Here is a 22,939-nt window from a genome sequence, read left to right as displayed (position 1 = left end):
AAAATGCACTAGTGAATATATCTGTTGTCTGGTAACACTTAGCTAAGCAGACTCAAGTTCTTGGACGTAGACCAGGTCCTACTGTTGAGCTGAAAATATCAGAGCCTTTCACTATGTGGGGATTCCCCCGTCTGTTTTAAAACACTGCAAACGCTTCACCCTTTGCCATCAGTTTCCTTATAAAATGCCTCTCGGACACAAGTATAATGTGTAGGTGAGTAATTGTGCCATGTTTATACTAAACATGGTCTTGTACCTGTACTTGCTATTAGAAATAACATGATCTTTGCATTTATAAACTTGTGAAATTGGGAATAATAATAACTAGTAAATCAGCAAAGTTGTATTTGCCAAAGGCTGTGACAATAGCAACATAGGGAATTAGTTTTTGATAATGATGCAGTCAATTTCAAAAGGAATTTTATGATATATACATTATGTAAAATGTACTAAATAGGCCTATATGTTAAATTCAAACAATAATTAGATCAGCGCAAGATTATAACTTTCAAACAGCTGACACTTTCAAAATTCAAATTAATGCCTTTTTCAAACTGAGTTTGGTTTTCATTGGACTTCATTAAAAACTATTTTTTTTAAATGCAAGTGTATTTTCAAAAAAGAATTGCTTGATTGTTGAGCACATACAAAACATAATAATTAATTTAGTACAAAAATTATATTCCAAGTCTTTTTCTGACTTACATAAAGACCATTAGATTGCAAGCATTATGTGTCAGAATGTATCTGTGTGATGTTAATCTTGAATACCACATTTCCACAAGATGTCACTATTTATTTTTAGAGCAGGGTGATTTAGAGGATTTTAGGGTAATTTTTATGGCATAATGGTGTATTATCAAATGCTATAAAAAACTGTCATAGAAATTACATTACCGAAGGAGATGAAGATTATTGTTCTTTGCTTACATGGTGTTTTAATGACAGGAACTGAATTCATATTACTATTATGACTGTTTATAAATGTACTATGTGAATATAGTAAGCACTGTGGAATAATTTCAAACAATCCTACACCGTAAAAACAGTTGACCTAAAAAATGTGCTTCATGTTGTAACATCTAAATGATTGGGTAAGATTAAAGTAAAAAATATAATTTAACACCACTGAATCAATCTGAATACATTAGGTTACACCAACAAAACTTATTTAAAGGTTTAGATCAGGAAGACATTGCATAGAGTACAAGTTTCATATTTTAGTACATGAACTATGCTGGAGTTCTAACACAGACATGCCCACCAATGTGTAATATTTATGTTCAGCATTCCTAAAATGTTTATAATGGACAAACTACAGTCATTCGCTTTTAATCTATTTATGGGAGGGGAGTTTCCTGGATTAGCCAATAATGACAACTCTTCTGTTACCCAATTCAACGTCTCATTCCGTTATCTGATTCCATTGTGAATTTCATAATTTCTTCATGTACTAGTGTGAAGAACATATTCTCCTATTTATTAATACAATTACATTGAAGTTTTTATTCTCAGCAGTTATTTTGTTATAAGATTAGTGGTAACTAAAACAGTGTTCAGAACTGCTCAGACAGCCAATCTAGTTTTCTGCAGTGTTTATTTATGTTTTCAAGACAACTCAGTCGAACTCTACACCAGAATGAATTTTGTCAGAGATCCCTGATTAACTATGGGTTATAGTTTAACGTAACTCTTGAACACGTAGCTACATTTACCATCCTATAATGCACTTGCGGCCACAAGTTTGGAATAATGTACAGATTTTGCTCTTATGGAAAGAAATTGTTACTTTTCTTCAACTGAACACAATGTAGTCACAAATCAGGACATGTGAACAATTACTATTACAATTTAAAACAAATGTTCAGATCTTCTTAAACTACTTCAAAGAGTTCTCATCAAAAAATGTGCAGATCCTTGATATTCTAGCTACCAGATACTCGGGTGACATTTCACCCCACACTTCCTGTAGCACTTGCCATAAATATGACTTGTCGGACACTTCTCACGCACCTTACAGTCTAGCTGATCCCACAAAAGCTCAATGGGGTTAAAATCCAAAACACTCTTTTCTAATTATCTGTTGTCCAATGTCTGTTTCATTGCCCACTCTAACCTTTTCTTTTTGTGTTTCAAAAGTGGCTTTTTCTTTGCAATTCTTCCCATAAGTCCTGCACCCCTGAATCTTCTCTTTACTGTTGTACATGAAACTGGTGATGAGCGGGTAGAATTCAATGAAGCTGTCAGCTGAGGATATGTGAGGCATCTATTTCTCAAATATTCTTCCACATCTCTTTCTGTCCTTGCTAGAGCTGGTTGTCCTTTTTCTTTAAAGACTGTAGTTACTGACATATGTAAATTAGGGGTATTAATACATACCACCCTTCAATTTAAAAATAGAAAAGACATCTTAATTGAATAATTCCTGGAATGTTAAAAGTAAAGACCACTTCATTTAAATATATAGCCCAAATAATGCTATATGAACGCACGTATGCTTTTAGGTGTCACTTTTTAGTCTCACGTTTTTCTCTCCTAGTACAGTAACTCGTAAACATGTAGCCCATTTTGTTTTGGTGTTCTATCACTTTAAAATAGTAATTAGTATTAAAAGTTTCCTCTGCATTGGTCTGTTGCATGGAGTTGCACTCATAATATTTCGCTTTCGGGACATTTTAGTGGTGAATGTCTTCCACAACTATGTACGAACTTAAGCGTTAGAGCATGGTGCGTGCTGTCCAATACGTTAGGCAAAATAACTAGTGCAGTGACACAGAAACGTCAAGTGAAAAGTAAAAGAGTCCTGTAAAATGCCAATTAAAAAGTTAATATTGTATCAAAACACGCCAAAGTAATTCTAGTGTTTTAAATCGTATCCTGACATGGTCATTGCCCAGCCTCCTATCTATTCAAAAACTCGCGAACGTATGTGTTTCTGTTCAGAGCGAGTGAACGCGCCCCTGTTTACATCTGCTCGCGGAGTGGAATTTCCCGACTCGCGCCGCGAATCACTTCCGCAAACCTCCGGCCGATCTGAGACGCGTCTCCTTCAAGGTACAGAGAGAGCTCCTCTTTTCTCCCTAAAGGAAGAATACAGCAAAGTACAAGCGTTACCGTGTGACCACTTTTCTTTTATCTCCTAGTGCTACGTTGGGTATATTTAGGAGGTATTTATGACTTTAGGGAAGGCTAGTGTGGAGGCTTTTGTCTGCCTGCGTGGTAAACAGATCACCTGCCGTTAGCCGGATGCTAAGCTAATAGCATCATCTATTGTTTTGAAATGAGTAATTTATTTAGAATACAACATATGTTAGATCTGACCTTGTGTGGGTAGGGTGTTTCGGCTTATGGTTATAATAAAAGCTAATTGGTTGTGTGTGTGTGTGTGTGTGTGTGTGTGTGTGTGTGTGTGTGTGTGTGTGTGTGTGTGTGTGTGAGAGAGAGTGTGTGTGAGAATGTGTGTGTGTGTGTGTGTGTGTGTGTGTGTGTGTGTGTGTGTGTGTGTGTGTGTGTGTGTGTGTGAGAGAGTGTGTGTGTGAGAGAGTGTGTGTGTGAGAGAGTGTGTGTGTGTGTGTGTGTGTGTGTGTATGTGAGAGAGTGAGAGAGAGAGAGATGAGGTTTATTAATAAACATGATACTCTAGATTATAGTTCCTCTTGTCTAAGATAACTTAGCGTGATTTTGACAACACTAGAGCTGTCTTGTCTTTAGCTGGTCTGTTTGGTCGGGTGTTGCTGTTGTCAAGGTAGGTGGTTGTATTTTTGGTGTCCGATTGTCTTCTGGTGGTACTTGATAATTTATTTATTTGTTTTTGTTGCTGGTTTAATCTGTCACTTGGTTTAAATATTCGAAGCTTCTGTCTTTTTGTTCTGTTTGCATGATAGTGAGCATCTATGCCTTCCCTGGTTGGATGACTCTGGTGGGAAATGCATAAACTCTTTACTTCTGCATCTGCTGAGATGTCCACTGTATTAGAATGTCTCCTGAAATGACGCATTTTAGTAATGATATCAAAGACGAGCATTCAAATCATCAAGTCTTGAAATAGCCAAAGAGAAATCCCCAAGATGCTATTATTCAAATGCCTCTCTTTGACTTGCAAATCCACAATCTTTACACCATTTCATGCTGACAGTTCATGTTGCAGTGGTAATCTGAGAGTGTCTACAGTACACTCTGATCACACTGATCATCTGATTTCTTTGTTTTAGTACAGGGAAACATGTTTGGTAAGTGACCAGGTGACAGATGGAGGGAAAAGGCCCATATCGCATCTATGACCCCGGTGGGAGTGATTGCCAGGTCAAAGACGTGGCCAGCAGCCTTGGCTACAGACAGCTGCTAGAGGAGAACAGCACATTGAGAGAGAGAATGAAGGGTCTGAAGAGTTTAGGTGAGGGATTCACTGCTGCTGCCCAATGAGACTTTTTAATGCTTTTGAGAATGAAGAACTTGATTGGTCAGGCTGGTTTTAGTCCATGAAGAAAGGTTCTGGTCATCTACCCCTTAAAGCAGTATTCCTGGTTCAATACAAGTTAAGTTCAATCGACAGCATTTGTGACAATGTTGATTACCAAAAAAAATTATTTCGACATTCCTCTTTTCTTTAAAAAAAGCAAAAATTGATCTTATATTGAGGAATTTACAATGGAAGTTAATGGGGCCAATTTTTAGAGGGTTTAAAGGCAGAAATGGGAAGCTTATTATTGTATAAAAGCACTTACATTCATTCTTCTGTTAAAACTCATGTATTATTTGAGCTGTAAATCGTTGCTTTTACTAGAGGTTGACCGATAGTGGATTTTGCAGATACCAGTAACTAAGATGGTGGGAAAGAACGATAAGCAATTCATTGGGCGATAGTTTTTCATAGAATGTAAAAAAACAAAATGTTAGGGTGCAAAATCCTAATAATAACTAGAAAAAAATCAGATTTGGTTCATAATGTAGGACTTTTAATTATAAACAATCCTTAAACACTGGGGGACTCAAATGACTAAATTAAGGAAAATGATGAAAAAAACGATTAAAAAGAAACTATCGGGACAGAGTAATTGGTAAAACCGATATCGGTCTGCCTTTTAGTTAGGGTTTTTGGTGTTACATCGTCATGGTAATTAAGTTGTCTTGTGATAAGTGATTTTCTCACACTGAAATCATGTTAACGCACATATTATGTCTTGTGGCTATACTCTTGGAACAGTACGTATTGTAACGTTTATGGAATTGCCCCATTCACTTCCATTAATTTAAAGTGACAGTTCACCCAAAGGTGAAAATGAAAATTCTGTCATCATTACCTCACCCTCGTGTTGTTCCAAAACCAGTATGACTGTCATCTGTGGAACACGAAAGGGGATTTTAAGCACATTGTTATCCAGAGTCACCATTCACTTTTATTGCGTTCTGCTGAAACTCCTTTTGTGTTTTAGAGAAGAAAGTCATACAGGGTTTAGAACAACAACAGGATGGGTAAATGATGACTGAATCTTCCTTTTTGGGTGAACTTCACTTAAGAATGTCTCTTTCTGCATAAAATAAACTTCAGCTGTGATCAATTGTGCATGATCTACAGTTAAATTCCTTAAATGTTGCTCATTCTAGAAATCTGAGTCATCTAAGGGTGTAACATTTTTATTAGTTCAGGGATAACCCATGTTTCTAAATTAGCAGTAAAGAATAGAAGAAGAGATTACAGATTTTCAGCTTTTCAATAGCTGGCATTGTGACATAATAACTGAGCATTAACATACAAATGCCTGAGACATGTCATGTAACACATTCTTTTCCCCTGGGACTGATAGGAGACCTGTTAGAGGAGTCTCAGACAGAGGCAGCCAAGCTTCGGAAGAGGGTAGAGGAGCTGGTGAGGGATAACGAAGCCCTGAAGTCATCCACGACCAGCTTTGCCTCCAGTCTGTGCATGGGTGCACCCATTCAGACAGAGACGCACGGTACAGTTTAAATGTTATCTCAGATTCTGATTGAGCGAGATCCATGGCAGAAAAGACCTGTTTTTAAAACGGATCCTTTATGATTGTGGCTCCTTTAGGTCATGGCAAACATCACAGTCATCCTGCAACAGAAAGGCAAGAATCACGAGATTGCTTAATTGGAAATACTTTACAACCAGAGGCAACTGTAAGCACTTTTTTAGAAATACTACTTTTGGCAATAAACAAAACATGTTACAAATTACACACATAATTTCTGTATATTACCATTATATCTTGTTATGTGTGAATGTGCTATGCTATGTAACATGTAAATGTAACTTTCAATTTTGTGAATTGCTGACCATTTTCCTCTTTTGTGAATGAAAAATGTCTTTGAGTTCATATTGTTGGTACACACGTCATCACGTTTTATTATGATTATAGCTTTAATGTTATATGTGAATATATAATATTGTATCGCAATATGTTGTGAAAATCTTCTAATAGGAGCGTATATTTCCATTTCTTTTATGAGTTCATATCGTGCATTACTGTCAGAACATACCTGTTATACCTTTGATTTTACATGTGAATGTAATGTTTCCCAATAATTTTTCATGAGAATGTAACTTCCAGTTTTGTGAATAGCAGGCCATTTTTCCTCTTGCATGAACGGTAAACTATACTTTATGAGTTGATATTATGTGTGACTGTCCGTAAATTTTGTAACGCTGTGAATTTTTCTGTTTACAGGAAAGTTCGTCTGAGTTTGAAGTGGTGAATATGGAAGAGAAGACAATCTCTGAAACCCAGACGGTGAGTTTTAGGGATGTTAGGAAATCCTGGGCATCTGCACTCTCCAAACGGCACATGTGTGAAATTGGTGTGTTTTGCTGCATTATTGCTCTGTTTTGAACATTCCATATTGTGTTCTGTGTGTCTGGGCACACCAGTCAAGTGACACACATTCCAGTCACTGTAGTTGCTCGGCTGTTTCTCAGTGCATTTCATTATCAGGTGTGAGGCTGTTCCCTGGATGACTCAGGGGGGGAGGGGGAAACTCCAGGATTTAGTTAGTAAGCCTATAGAATGAAAAACTCACATGTGACTCAGTTTACGGAATACCTCTTTGGGTAAAGAGACACTGTTTTTTCACAAGTAAAACTGGAAATATAACTGTAGAGATATTTGAGAATTTTCTCTGTCATGGTTATGGTTTTGTAGCACTCTTCCAGAGTATCAAACACGAATGATAGATGACTATTAGGAGAGCCAAAACATGTGCCCAGTGATTGGTATTATATGGCATGTTTTTTTTTAAGGAAAATATTTTAGGTGGTATTTATCAAACAGTACTTCGTATTGCAGCCTGGAGTGATGCACATGCCCGAGGAGAACGTGGAGCTGGCGAGTCAACTCCGGCGACTGGAGAGTTCTTTCAGTGTGTTTGCTGAAGAGTCCAACCCAAATCAGCTGCTGGCTCATCTTGGCCGCATGGCTGTGGAGTTCCACCATCTCTCATCCAAAGTCCAGAAGAACGAACAGAGAACATCTCTCTTACAGGTGAGTCTGGAATGCCCATTACTAGTGGTTGACTGATATGAGATCTATCTAAAAGAGCAGGATGGCCAATGGCTAATGTAATGCCTATATACAAAATTGATGAATATTTACTCAAAATTCTCTAAAATATTTGAATACAGGCAAGTTTGACTATAGATTTTGGAACTGACACTAGGTGGAATGACCACTTCTGTTAATCGAAAAATCAAGTATAAGCTGATGCGGATAATCTGAAAATGGTGAAATACCAGCTGATTTATAGGCCAAATTTGAACCAATTAATCGATTTGTGTTGGTTTAAATAATTGAGATTAACGTAGTTTTTAAATGCATATCTTGCTGAGTATTGTTTGCTCTTATCTCTAGACACTCTGCGAACAGCTAAGACAAGAAAACAACGAGCTTAGGAAAAAAATGGAAGAGGACCTTCAGTATCGCAACCGAGATTTGGAACAGCTGAGGTAATTTAGTTCACATGGTTTACTGTACTGGTTTCAGTTATCAAAGACTCATCTATTTATATACTCATGGAAGACCTCAAGGATTGACTGTAAGCAAAAAAAAAACTAAAAAAAACAAAGCCCACTTTCCTCTGTGTAAATCTGTGAAATGAGTCAGTGTGAGTAAGCAATGAGGATGGCATCAGGGGACTCAGTATTTCCTTCTGTGCTGGAACTGAGGGGTCTTTCCAGATGATGATGTGTTCCTGGCCCCATCATGATTTCATGAATTGATCAGAATCCTGCTCCGTGTTCCTCACTGTTGGTTTTGGTTCTGTGTAATCTGGACAGACAGGAGAACTTGAAACTTAAGGAGCAGGTCGGCGGAGCAGCCCTGACTGAGCAGCCGAGCCCAAAGGAGAAGCCAGTGAAAGAGGAGGCTGCCAAAACCAAGGTGGAAATGACCATGACTCAGCAGGTATGCACTTAATTTCACGAGCCTCAGTATCTCGGGTGACATCGCTGTAGAATTCCTGGTGCCTTTCTAAATGTATATTGTTGTTTTTTTGCTCTCTTTAATTTCCCTCTCAGTCTGGTGATGTTGAGGTTTAGTTGCTTTTTTGTTTTGTCTGCTTTTTCTGTGGGAGTTCTTCAAAAAGAACCAACGTGTTAATTGCTCTCCGGTTTTTCTAAATCAAGAAGCTCCTTGAGTCACTCTTGCCACTTAAATGACTTTTGGGAATACCACTGTGGCTCTGAATACTACCCTTCCTTAATAGGTTTTCAGTTTAAGTTCCTCATTTGTGGACTTTTTTCACAACATGACTAAATACTGTAGAAAGAACAATACATTTTGACAGTAATTGTGTCTTACGTTCTTACACAACCTCAGGATTGTTGGTGTGACAGGAACATTCTGTTGTCCTTTAGTTGGTTGTCATCTAATCACTGTGATTGAAAACTGATATCATCACATACTATATTCAGTCTAATAGGGCTGTTTTATTACATTTAAATGGGATGACAATTAAGAGTCAATGTCAGTTCTGTGGAAAGAATATAGGATGGAAATAGGGCTGTCGTGATTATGAAATTTGGCTGACGATTAATTGTCAAAAAAATAATTGTGATTATGATGGAAAAAGAGTTAGCGTGTCTCCTTTTGTGTCACTGCGTGTATGAACCAGGAATATTCGCCATTACATGATAGTTTAAAGTGAAACCAGAGCGCTTTGCATTCACTATAGCTGTGTTTGAAACTGCCCCCTATCATGCACTATTTTGGGTGCCTGCCATTTTGTAGGAGTGTCTGAATTCTGAGTGAGCCACTCGTTCCCTACTTTTGTTCACTCATTCTTACCCACAATGCACTCTAATTTCAAATGTACATTTGATGTACACTCAACATTGGTTAATTTCCCACAATCCACAAAGGGGAAGACGGACGAGCTGGGTGTTTACTGCTTGCTTCACTCAAACAATTTTTTATTTCTTGCTGAATGTAGTAAATTACTTGATGACAAATCATTACTTGATTAGAATAACATAATAACATATAGAGAAACAAAACATATAGATACATTGTAAAATGATCTTTTAAAATCTTCATTTGATCAAATGTGTTTTTTCTTTATATTAAAAATGACAAACAGAATGAAGATTTATTGTATTCATATATTATATAATAATAATAAAAAGTAAGGCACAAGTATTTTAAAAGTTCATATGTGACGTTGTTTCTGCGACAGCACCAGAGCTCCAACACTCTCGTCCGAATTCACTCACTCATTTAATTTACTCACCGCTGAGAAATATGGCAATCATTGCCATTCACTATATAGGAAATAGTTAATGAGTGAATGATTTCGAACGCAGTTAATCACAGGAACTTGTTGACTTCTGCGGTGGCTCAGTGACGTTCTTAGTTTAACTGAATGAGACACAAACGCTCCGTTCATGGCATTTATACAGTATGTTCTTTTAAAATTCCCCTATTTGGGCATTAAAATGTGATTGGAATTTGATTGCCCAATAATTGCAGTTGTCTCAAATAACCAGTTATATCGTGACAGGCCCAGATGGAAACTTATATGGCATTTTAGAATGATTTATTGGTCACTTTTCTATTTGACAGAGGATGCTATTGGCTAATTATTACTGTATTGTCTTTTGGTTTTAAATATTTTAACTCCTTCCGTTTAAAAGTTCTAGGGTTGTAATGGTAAAACATTTTCAGTAGTATATACCAATACCAGTTACATTTCATGATTCTCAATATATTAGTTTTATTACCACAGCCAAAAACAAATATGTTTTAAACACAATGTTAATATACGTATTGGCAAACTAATTAAAAACAGTGGCATGTAGCCTATGTTAGTATTTCTCAATTAAACACTGCTTACATTTTTTCCATTAATCAAATGAACATAATAGACAGTGGCAGGTCAATTAGGCCACATTTACACTGCAAGGCCTAATGCGTAGCATCTAGACACATCAAATTTTTTTGTTGCGCTTGGGTAAATTATTTTAAGACAACTGACTGTATTTACATTAATACCTGCCAAGATGGGCATAAATGACCAAGATGAGCATTTTACATTTCATACTCCGACACGATGTGTGAACTCCCTTCACAGAGCATGTGCACAAATAAACATATGAGCGTTTAAAAGCAGCCACCTGAAATTCAAACAGCACACATGCACCACTACACGTTACTACTGAATAGTTTGATGTAGAAAGACTGATATAGTTACTTTATAGTAACTATTTTTTGTATGAACTGTCATAAAACATGAGCAGTTGGGCACAAATATACCATTAAAACAATTTCTATATTCATAGTCTGGTAAAGCTGTGGAAAAAACCCCATCAAAGACCCTTAATCCGGAGGTTTACGAGAAGAAGATCAAGCTTCTGGAGAAACAGAGGAGAGATGTAAGAATTTTACGGAGGTCCCCTGCTTGCTTCATACTGGCCTTTTAAAGCAGTCATAATTTCCCATCTGTTTTGACTGTGCCGTGTAAGATGTAGTGTTTGACCTTTTTCTTCAGGTACTGGAGGTGAACAAACAGTGGGACATTCAGTGGAATTCTATGAAGACACAGTTTGAGCAAAAGGTACATCACAACCTATACACTAGAAATCTATAAATATGTTCCAGTCAGCCTTGTAACCTTTCTGGCTCACCTTATTGCCGGTAAGCATGACATAAAGACACAAAGCATGAATCATTCTACTTAGAAACAAATATTGCTTAATGAGTTTGCCCGACCAAAATGGCACATGTGATTAGAGGTGGGTGATTGTAGCATATGAATCACATCATTGTGAAGTTCCTGTGTAAAGCGCAGAACACAGACAGGTTAAGTTACTGCATTGGATGGCGGTGGAAATGCTGTTGGGGCAAAGGAATGGAAAGCAGCCCTGTGAGTGTCACGGTGTTGCACAGCAGACCACAGGCCCCTCCTGTCACTCTGGCAGAATTTCCCTCACCTCGCTCGTACCCACTGTCTTCCTGTTGTGGCTCGCCAGAGGGGCTGGCCAAGGTTGCAGAGCCCCGTGATCTCACGGCTCAGAGATGGTGATGCCTGTTGCAAAAAATTATAAAAAAAACAAACTGGTGCTGTTTCTCTACACACATCCTCTGTCGTCACTGAGGAACGTGTTCAAATTTAAAGCAATGGAACAAAAACAACATATCTCCCACTGTGACCTTTTTTGTTTATGCCATTTCTTTGTTTGCTTTTCATGATTTTATGATTCTTGCTAGTGTGAAATGCATCACATGACTAAAATGGGCTACTGTCCTTTATGAAACTACCCAAAAATGAAGATTTTGCTCACCCTTATGTCATTCCATCCCCATAGAGATGGGTAAAAACATGCAATATCAAAACGGGACTTCATACCTTTTTATGAAACGCGATCGCCAGATGAATCCGGTTCGCCACACTTGGGTCAATTGTCCATGACAAGCGTTCATTGAAAAACATCCAATAGCACTTTTTGTCCATAAAAGTGATAAATCTGAGAAAAATGTATATACTCTCCATTGTTAACATGAGATCTCGCCTGAAAGAATTACCATTCGTCATCGTTATTCAACAAAATATGCAATATGAGCAGCATTCATGTTGTAAAACTGTATATTATGTTATATATTAGAGTGTCGTAAAACAAAACGAGCCTGTCTCCAAAGACTATTTTTAAAAATGGGGCATAGTTTTATTCATAATAGCCTAGCAGTGCAGTCAGTTTTTGTGTCGTCTTGAAAGGCAGAGCCTTAATTTTACTCTGTGCGCTTCCAGTGATTTTACAGAGAAAAAAGATTGCAGGAACCTAATTTTTTGTTTAGATCGTCTTCAAATTTGAAACATAACTTCTTTAGACTTGTGGCTTTAAGAACATTGTATTTTTGGGTTGTTTTGGCACATCGATGGATGAGCGTCCCTGTGACCGAGTGTGCATCAGCCGGATGCTGTTTAATTCTCTCCCCCTTTGATCAGGACATTCGCGCTACTCCTAGAAGAGGCACTGACCGCACAAAGAAATGCCTGTTTCAGAGTTTGTAGTTATTTGCATGAACTGATTCTGTATTATTTGACCTTTAATAAAGCTATAACACATTAAATATAACTGCATTTATGATGTAATGTCGGGGTTTTTCTTTTAAAGAAGCTCGACATGCAAGATTTGCTCCAGCTCCAATTACTCCACAACGAGAGTGCTTCTGTATTTACTTACTTTGTATTATTCCCTCATACTTTGGAATCTACATCAAGTGAAGCTGTTTGGAACGTTTAGAGTGCATCTGGATGTTTTGATAAATATCGTGACAATTCCTTCAAATGACATATTCCTTAAGACATCTCCCATTGTTTTTCGCAGAAGAGGGAATGTTATAAGATCTTTGGTTATAGAACAATTTGTAATTTTATAGTTACTGCAGTTTTCACACTCTGAATGTGATTATAATTAAGCCAAACCCATCTTTTAGAGAATGGATCACAGTTTGGCAGACCTGATTTAGGTTATAACTCCATTTTACTATGTTAAGTCTATGTGCGGCAGTGTTAATATACAATGTTTTTCCCTGACACAATCCAACACTCATATTGACAGACCTTGAAGCTTTGTCAGTATAATATGACAAACAGATATATATTGTTGTAGTGAGAATTATCACTTTGACTTCTTATTGCTCTGTATAATGTCATATCTTTTTCCATTTCTCTTTTTCCTGCTAGATAACAGACCTGCGGCAGCGGCTCGCTGACTCCCAGAAGGCCGTACTTGAGCTTGAAGCAGATCGTGAGCAGAAACAGCGAGACTATGACAAAAAACTCCTCCTTGCCAAGTCTAAGATCGACAATGTGCAGGTACACCGCAGTCTCAGCCCAAAGCCTGTTTACAGAGAGTCTGATGCATATTGCAAATGATAATGACAAGCGATTTTGCAATCTGGCGAGCTCAAATTTGATTTGCTGACTGTATGCAGACAAAGTCCAATTTACAAAGTACTGTGTTGATAGAATGAATGTTTTTGAGGAAGAACTAATCACCGGATTTTCCAAAGTTTGCCAGGTTGGCCTTTTCGAAACAGTAATTTGAATGATTATTTTCCGTAGTTGTCTATTGTTGTGGTTTAATCTGTGGCTGGTTGCTTAATATGTCGGTCATACAGTGTCTTCCTGTCTAAGTTTGCAGTTCTTGGCCAGAATAAGCTGTTTCCCAGACTTTATGCCACCAATCAGTCTAGACTAGGTGCATCATGTCCTCCTCTGTCAATAAACCTCTTCTGTCTCATCCATCTAATTTAGTTGCTCTTGATGCAACATTTGGATTTTATGTACACTCCCACAGAGCTCAGTTAAGGCTTCATGTAGTCATTCAGTGCTTCAATTTTCTCTTGGTAAGCACCAGTTTTTCCCACCAACTGACCATGTAACATTCTTAGTATACAATGATAGTTTCCCTTCACTCCCCTTAGGGGACTGTCAAATACCCCAATTAACCCGCGTCATAATGTGAGTTTTATTAAGTGTCATGAACTTTGTCATATGACGACTGGTTTCATTTTCACATCTATGGCCTCCTCCTCTGTGCATTTCAATGCTCTCGTGGATTCTAGTTTATTTATAAGCTACAGACAATAGTGCAGTTTTTTTCAGCATAACTTGCCCACAGCAGACTTAGCAAATATGTTTTTCTGAAGATGTTCCATAGGGGAGGCCTTGACACAGAACCGCAGTTATTTTCTGAAGGCCAAAATACTGTGTACAATACTTGTATGTTTGTCTCATGTAAATGAGGTCCTTTATACTAACATGCTTGTCCTTCTTCTAACTTTTCTTATGTCAGCCAGTAAATGGTGTCATGGCATTTCCTGTAACTATATATAAAGCACATAAAATAGAGTAACTGACTGCTTTGCTCTGCTTTTACAGTTTTTGTTTTTAATTGTGTTTTCATAGGGTGAGAAGGAATGCCTTACCTCAGAGACATGCGAGTTGAAACAAAAGATGCGCTACCTGCAAGACCAGTTGCTACCACTTACCAAACAAACAGAATACCAGGAGAAAGAGATCCAGCGGCTTAACAGGGTGAGTTTCCAAAAATACACACACATACATTTCTCATCTAGATTTCCCATCGGCTGCTTCTGTTCTTTAGGAATATTCCAGGTTCAACACAAGTTAAAGGGATAGTTCACCCAAAAATGAAAATGTACTGATAATTTACTCACCCTTAGGCCATCCAAGATGTATATGACCTTCTGTCTTCATCAGAAGAGGATTTAAGATTTGTAGGAAAGTATCCCAGGTTTTTAGCTTCATCCAATGCAAGTGAATGGACACCGATTTTTTGATGGTCCAAAAAGCACACTTAGTCAGCATCAAAGTAATCAAGTAATGTCTTTGAAAGTGAATCGGTAAGTTTGTGTCAAAAACTAATCGCTAATTAAAACTTAATTAACTTTAAAATATCGAAGGGGGAAATTCTGGACATCTGGGAGGTGAAACACATTTCTGTATGGGAACGGCTTAAGGGCAGATTTCTTTTCTTTTGCGATAAACCATAACAAAGTGTTTTTTTTAGGCGTGACATCATTATGCACAGAATTTGTATCGATAAAAGGCCATTCGAATGGAAACAGACAGAAGACGGCAAATTTCCCAAACTTTTTTTTTTAGGCATTTTCACTTTTTCGATAACAAAATAGTGTGAAAAGTGGATGGAAACTAGATCATTGACAGCCAATCAAATTATCTCCGACTTTACAGGGCTCAAGCGCCAAAAATGGCAGATGACATAACAAAGATGCTTATCGCAGAGGTTCAAAAAACCCACCGCTGTTTTATAAGTCAAACCCCCTATACAAAGATGCCTTAAAAAAAGTTTTTTTTGAAAGGAATTGGGTTAAGCCTTGAAATTTATGGTGTAATGTATGAGATGATGTAATGTAAAGCTAATGCTAGCAGGTAGCATAACATTACCTCATGTATCCGGCACTAATGTCAACAACATTGTCTTGCCTCATTTGAAGTTGCGAGGAAAATTACAATTCTAGTTTGTATGAAAAGCAGTGGAGATCATAACTACTAGTAGTGATGAGAGAAGAGCTGAGGATATATGCAGGTTAAAGTCGTGTAAATACAACGAGACCGCAGCAAAATATGTTCAATGGCTTACAAAACAATTCCAGTAGCAGGTTATCTGCATCCATTTTTTTTGACTGCTGTATAATCATATCAAACAGAACTTTATCGTCCGTTGATATGTATGCAAATATAGTTATCATTATGGTACTAGTTCTTTGTGTAAACGGCCCTTAAACCAAACACTAACTCAAAAGAAAGTCTTTTTAATTTTATAATTTAAAGAATATATACAGTATTTGTGTTGTACAGTATTCAGTTTTCCAGTTCCAACATCCCCAGATGTTCCCAAAGGGAGGTTGTAAACACGAGCTTACACACAATATGCAGATAGATTACATGCATCTGTACTTTTATTTTTCACACTCTAATTTACCCGTGTGGCTCATTATCAAGGAAATCTAGCATTTTGTTATGAATGTGGTTCTTTGTGTGAGCATACATCAGTTCTGACCTGAAATATTGTTTGTTTTTAGGCATTAGAGGAAGCATTGAACCTTCACTCTCCTTCCTCCACCCAGCCAGGCATGAACCTGGGAGAGGGTGTGGCTAACCTGAGACAGCAGGAGCTGCACACACAGATAGCAGTTCTGAAAGAGCAGGTACAAACACACAGGACCTCATAGCAGTCTATACACAGTGGCCCCAAAATATATTTGCACACTTATACCACACTTAAAAATGTATGAATGTCATTAGCATTAAATAACAAAATGTATATATCTTGTATTAGAATTTTAAACCTAAAAAAACCCTTTCTTTAAAATGAATGCCATTTTGTTATCTTATGCAAAGACATTCTTGAATGTTTTAAGTGTGGCGTAATTATGCAAATACTTTTTGTTTAAGCGCTGTGGTTGATTGACAGGTGATGGGTGGTGCTTTGCTGCTGTCTGGAAGACTTTCAGAACGGATTAGTGTTTACACGTCAAACATGATGTGGTCACATGTGTTTTATGACTACCTCCAGAAGTGATCTGATCACAAAATGTTTTACACCCTGCTTGTTTTCACCTGAAACATACCTTAATACCAGGTGCAAACGGGGTCTCTTTTAAAGATGTCAACTTAAATGATAAACAATAGATATACTGTTTAACATTAACACATTGCCCTTGGTGAAGCACTGTACACTCTCTAGATTTGTCATTGTGTCAGAGCTTTTCTCATGGGTTCTCTATGAGTTGAGATTTCACTCATTGAAACTCTAGATTTATTGAATTTGCAGTCCTTTTACCTCATTTATCAAACACACTTTGAAAGAAATGAGTGTGTCAAGGTTCCATGGTGAGTCATACAGTTTGCTTGAGGTTCGATAGCTTCTTGCAGACTTACAGTCTGCTGAAATGCACCAAAAGTTGCAGATATAGATCTACATCCTCATTGAATGCCTTTTCTCAGGTCAAGATCTTTGAAGAGGACTTCCGGAAGGAGAGAAGCGATAGAGAGAGGATGAATGAAGAGAAAGAAGATTTGAGACGGCAGGTGGAAAGGCTACAGGGTCAAATGACTAATCTGACTAATCAGGTGGGCAACTAATTATCTGATGAAATGACTCCAGAGAAAATCAGTCAATAATGGAACATGAATAAGTATTTTTATGAGGATCCTTTGATTTTAATATCTATGTTTCTCAGCTTCATCAAGCACAGAATGAGTGTCAGAGAGAGCGTGCAGATAGGTGTAAACTGGAGCGACTGCAGATGCAACACAAGCAGGTAACTCAAATGGGCCCCCTTGTGGTGGAGAGCACAGTAGCCCACAACAATATCTTGACTTCCGTATTCAAAATAACAGATTTCAAAGATTTGCTATTGGGTTAATGTCCAGGTCATACCTCACTCATAATAAAAAGAAGAAAAGAAGTTATGATCTAATTCACATATTCACATATAAAAACCACTTTACACTTGACTTGATATTAGAATTACTGCACTGTGCAAACGTTTTAGGCAGTGGTGAAAAATGTTTTAAAAGATGTTTTAAAAACGTAATCCCATTAATAATTGTATTTATCATTTAACTTGCATGTCAAGTGCAGTAAACGTAAAAAAAAACTAAATCATTACTTGGTGTTAACACCTTATACCTTTAAAACAGCACCAAGGTACAGCTGTGCAGTTTTTTGTAGCTTTTTGGCAGATAAGTTGTTGTAAGCTTCTTGTTTTATCCATTTAGGCATTCTCAATTGCTTCTGTCTCTTAATGTAATCCCTGACTGACTCAATGATGTTGAGATCTGGGCTTTATGGGGGCCATACCATCTGCTGTTCTTTTTTTTTTATTCTATTCTGTTTCCAAAAGGAATGTTTGGAAATGTAAAAAAAGATATTGGCACACTAAAGCTGAAGATATAAAATGACCATCTTAAGACTAATGTTTTTGTGTAACATCTAAAAAAGACTTTTGCACAGTACTGTATATTACATTTCTGTAATGGGACGTTCAAATAAAACTTAAAATCTTCATACAAAGAAATAACTAGATGCAGCACAACAAATGGGACATAATGCAGGTGTTTGAGATGCGTTGAAATTCTTGACACAGCGCCTTGAAAACACAGTGTGATGCATCACAATGGTTAAAGACGTCCATCTAGTGCATGTTTACATAGAGAAACAATTTTCCAAGCAAAAATTCAATCTGGACAATGATGACTTTATTTTACTGAAATGACTTGAATGTTAAAATCAGTAAACCTGTTTGATTCCCTAAACTGAAGATAAGTAGAACTTATTTTGATTTTGTTTTCCCATGTTTTGGAGGGGCAACAGGAGAGGAGGACGTCTGATCCCACATCTGGCACGGCCAATGGCCCCTTGAGCCCTCCATACTGTGGCCCGTTTGTTCAGGTGGGCCATCAGGGTTTAGAGGGGTGGCCCATGCACTTCCCCCCCAGGATGTCTAACATCAGTACGGCACCCGGCAGGGACTTCCAGCCTGTCAATCCAGTAAGTCTGAGTTCAGTGCTTTTTTTGGTTTTGTTTTTTTTGTGTGTATGTGGTGCATGGTGTTTTTTTGCTGAATTTTGTCCAAGTTCCGATGCCAGGCATTTGAGTCCAGTTCCTCCACAGCAGGGAAATTATGTGAAATGATCAAAGCCTATATTAGACCCAGAAAATGGAGACAACTCTTAATCTTGTGAAGACAATACAGCACACAAGAAAATTCTCCTTAACTACAATTCTTTCTTTATTTCTAATAAGTTAATAATATTTTGTATTCCTCAAAAATGTTTTAGTTATAGCCTCATTTTCTTAAGTTTGATTTTTCAAGGACACAATGGTGGTGGCCGTGGGGTTCGAACCAGGGATCCTCTGATTAACAGCCCTGTGCTTTAGCCACTACGCCACCACCACTCCAAGACAAAGCAATCTCATGAGCAGGCTAGTATAGATGCTCTTAAGACTTTTTTTTTTAAATGCCACGTGGTTTAATTTTTTTAAGTAAAGCTGTCTATTAGTAATTGGGAAAATGTGATGTTTTTGCTGATTTAGCTAACATCACATCCTGGAACAGACACTATAGTGCCATTCCAGCACTTTAAAGTGGTTAACAGTTTTACCACGCAGTTGTATGATATGCTGTAGATATATGTGTCTATGTTCATTTGTTCAAATATGGTTTTACAAAAGTTACAGTGTTTCTTCAATACGCAGAAGTGGACAGAGACCGAAACCATTGTCTTCTGAGGGCTTCTGTACACATCTTTGTAATGGTAATGATTTCTGCTTTCGTGTTTCGTGCAGGGATTTCCCTGGCAGACATCCTTCCCGCAGCCACGTGGTTTTAGAGGACAAGCAGACACAGCAAGACCACCACCAGAAACTGCAGGTATTTCACTCATCCCGTTTTTTCTTTTCTGGAATCCTACATTCATTCAGCCTCACACATGTCCATTTAGATTTGCCTCACAATCTCTGCCTGACCCAGTGATATTAAATCGTTCTGTCTGAATCAGTGGGCTTCACCGGAGGCAGTTCAAATGCTGACAACAATGAGAACCATGACAGAAGAAACATTATGAAATGGCAATAGCGTACAATTTCACAATGATTGTACAAGGTCTAACCAGTGAAGTTTCAGTTTGATTATCTCCCATTATTTGTATCAATTAAAGTCAGTATGAAAGGAAAATGGGCCCTGCTTCTTGCTTAATAAATGTCCCTGGTTGTATTGTGTATGATTCATCAGTGCAAGTTTTTCATCAAAATGTAAGCAATTTCCCTGGCACTGAAATGACTTTCTGCTGATGTAAACAAGGCCATGCAATAATTGTGACCAATAATATATCCTGGATGGATAAAATCAAGTTCTTGCTGAATGTGTTGCAAATGTTTTGTTTCATTTTTAATGTTGTTTTATGAGTGAAGATTCTCAGACTATCTCTTATATGCCAACAGAAATGGGAGCAGCTGGATTTGGGAAAAGGGAGCGTCAGAACATTGACCCTGGAAAGCACTAAACACATACTTTCTCCTGGAATGGCTCCCGGCTAGTAGCATGATGCAGTTTATTTTCAATCGGCATGGTGTAAACTATTTTTTTTTCCTACTGTGTACATATATATATCTACCACTGATACAAATGTTGTTTATATACTTCAGTTTTATAATCCTGTTTGTGAAACACTGTTCTGGCAAATTAAGAATATATACATTTAGTATTTTTTCCTTTTTATGATTGAAGTTTAAATTATCTGCTTTATATAATTCTATGCAGGAATTGAAGTCAGTTGTTTAATGGATTAAGTGACTGAACATAATTTTTTTAAACAATATACCTATAGAGTTGAGTAAGGGGAGAAATGTTTAACCTACACCACTTCATTGAATGAAAATTACTTTGAATTACACTTTAATACATAAAATCTTATATTGACAACAGAATTAACAGTTTTCATGAAAGCAAGCTTTAGAATATTGAGCCTTTCATCATTGACAAAGACAATTGTACAATCTGAGAAAAGATGAAAAAAGTCAGCAACTCTATAGGTGAATTGTCTTGAAAATGTCCAACAGTTAGACTGTGACTGATCTCATTCATGATTGTCACACACTGTTGAATGTGTCCACATGTATATCACCACTGGGTGGCGTTACCCTCTGACTGTTCATCTGCCCCACCATTTATTGAAGCCATATATTACACCTGTTTATCTATTAGATAATGTTCAACAGAGTTCTGGGATCACCTCAAAATGCGTTTCATATGGCTTGTTGATCTTTTAGATGCTTATGATTGTAATTGAAATAATTGATCGAGAAGGGTCTTAATCAGGTCCAAGTAAATGGATGCCAGAGGAAACATAGTAGACTTAATTTTGTTCAAGATTCAGTGTTCATAAACATTATTCTCAATGTGCAAATGGAAGTGATAAGTTATTTATAATCTATTGTTTTGACCACTGAGTGTGGTTTATTGTCTTAAGTAATGTTGTATTTTGTGTATTGTTTTGTGTCTCCCTTTACATATTGTAGCTACTGGAAGCTTGTAGTTTGCGTGTTTGTGCATGTACACAGTCACCGGAAGTGGACCAGAATAAATGCTAAGTTAATGATATCACATCAGTGCCACCCACTTTCATTGGTCTCACTTCATTGACTTAGAAAATAACCAAATCATCAAATGACCAATTTGCAACATGTAATATGTTTGGAACTTAATGATCAGGGTAAGAATCATGTCCTTTCTGCTTTGCAGTCATATGCCACCATCAAGGCTGTTTTCTGCATGTGTTCAATCTCTCCAAATGCATCAACTAATGCTTTGAACCAAACACAAAATGGATTGTATGTTCATAAAATGTTCCAAAAGGCAAGCAATTCATTTGCTCTCTAACAGTGATATTTGTCATGTAAATGTAAAAGGCCAATACATATAGGCAGACATTTCTTTTATAAACATGTGGTTGAATTTGAACAATGGAAGTTAATATTAGTGTCTTCAAATGAAATGGAAATGTCTGTGAGCTGGATTGCACTCTGAGATGTGTTCTTTATTTACTCGTTCATATTATTTACTGGTTGGCAGTTTTGTGCTTTTTGGAATGACTTTTTCCTTCAGTGGGTGAAAGCAGCTCATATGTGAAACTTTTGTAATTGATTAGTATAATAAATATATTCTATCTGTCTAAACCTTCAAATGTTTTTGTGTGAGAGTTACATTTAATTTGATCTTTTTATTTTGTAAACCCACACAAGCAGATTGCCACAGAATTCAAATCCACATCATTTATAAAGTTCCACATATAGTGGCCTCAAAGTATTTAGACACTTAAGCCACCCTTACAAATGTACAGTATATGTCTTCGCATTAGATAGCAAAATAGCATAATCCAAGTGGCATTTATTTTAAAGGTTTGTTAGTAATATGACATAATCCATACATTTTAAGTTTGGCTTCGGTCTTCAAATACGTTTGAACATTAGAATAATCAATATTTTAAAAGTATTCACATTATTCAGCCCCGCCCTTTTCCAGCGCTTCCGCTCGTCCGAATTTTGTCATCAAACTTCCTGTTTGAATTGACGCTACTAGAAGGGAGCACAGAAAGTATTTTTCAGCAAGAGTTGATGTGAGTCTACAGCACCACTTTACCACGTGAAAATGCTCATGAGGTATTTTTCTGTCACTGTAAATGTTCGTTTTTTCAGCACCCGCGGAGGTAAATTGGACCAGCAGATCACATTCAGACAGCTATGACACACTGCACTTTTTCATAATACAAGTGTTTGATTGTTATACATGTAATTCTCCTTCATTTTTAGGTTTCATCTAGTTAATAATTTGGCTTAAAATGTGTAGTTGACATGAAATTTCCAACATGACAGCTCGTATTATTTTACATGCTAGTCCATACAAGAAAATTACAATTACTTCTTAAAATGTATTTGTCACCCCACATTTTAAGATGCTTAAATGTTATTAAAATAGCCCTAAACACAATTAAAAATTGTTTTTAACGTACACTTTCATGAGCACAGATGCATATCATTATGTCCACAGCAGGAAGTTAGGATCTTGTGTATTTATGAATGAAGTACTCTTGTATTAAAATCTCCACGGTCTGCTTCCAGTTGTTATTACATCTCTTGAACACTTTAAAATACTCATGATAGTTTATGACAACTCTATAACCTGCAAATCCACTTCGATAGCTAATTACACACTGACATTTACACCATAGAAATCAATATATAACCGCTAGACCGGAAGTTCTGAGACAAAATTCTTAAGATGGCTGCATGCTAGTTTCTCTGGCTTATAACGACAATAGACCAATCCTTGGTAACGTCACCGCTTACATCACACATGGAAGTGGTGGTAGAAAC

General features: G+C 37.1%; 1 protein-coding gene across 2 annotated transcripts; it reads left to right on the top strand.

Annotated features, from left to right (window-relative positions):
• Positions 1-2,941: 2,941 nt before the first annotated feature.
• On the top strand, positions 2,942-21,750 carry tnip1 (TNFAIP3 interacting protein 1). 2 transcript variants are annotated; one of them, XM_052150008.1, is made up of 18 exons: positions 2,942-3,054; positions 4,212-4,393; positions 5,805-5,954; positions 6,053-6,141; positions 6,690-6,752; positions 7,305-7,499; positions 7,866-7,960; positions 8,291-8,417; positions 10,790-10,882; positions 10,999-11,064; positions 13,195-13,326; positions 14,422-14,550; positions 16,083-16,208; positions 17,008-17,133; positions 17,244-17,325; positions 18,369-18,556; positions 19,355-19,439; positions 20,009-21,750. In XM_052150008.1, the coding sequence occupies exons 2-18, from the start codon at positions 4,249-4,251 to the stop codon at positions 20,068-20,070; spliced, it is 1,953 nt and encodes a 650-aa protein (XP_052005968.1). In that variant the 5' UTR covers positions 2,942-3,054; positions 4,212-4,248; the 3' UTR covers positions 20,071-21,750. The 2 variants fall into 2 exon arrangements, with proteins under 2 accessions (XP_052005968.1, XP_052005969.1); XM_052150009.1 differs by lacking the exon at positions 2,942-3,054 and adding an exon at positions 3,524-3,745 and having other exon boundaries at positions 17,244-17,324; positions 18,371-18,556.
• Positions 21,751-22,939: the final 1,189 nt, after the last annotated feature.

The sequence above is a fragment of the Xyrauchen texanus genome, chromosome 19 (assembly GCF_025860055.1).
Source record: "Xyrauchen texanus isolate HMW12.3.18 chromosome 19, RBS_HiC_50CHRs, whole genome shotgun sequence".
Classification (NCBI taxonomy): domain Eukaryota; kingdom Metazoa; phylum Chordata; class Actinopteri; order Cypriniformes; family Catostomidae; genus Xyrauchen; species Xyrauchen texanus.
The sequence above is the reverse complement of the archived record's forward strand: the minus strand, read 5'-3'. Positions and strand labels throughout refer to the sequence as shown.

Excerpts from the sequence above, each read along its gene's own strand:
- tnip1 (XM_052150008.1), top strand. The coding sequence starts at position 4,249 with ATGGAGGGAAAAGGCCCATATCGCATCTATGACCCCGGTGGGAGTGAT. Across the intron at positions 5,955-6,052 it reads CATTCAGACAGAGACGCACG|GTCATGGCAAACATCACAGT; the intron begins GTACAGTTTAAA and ends TGGCTCCTTTAG. Across the intron at positions 6,142-6,689 it reads CTTTACAACCAGAGGCAACT|GAAAGTTCGTCTGAGTTTGA; the intron begins GTAAGCACTTTT and ends TTCTGTTTACAG.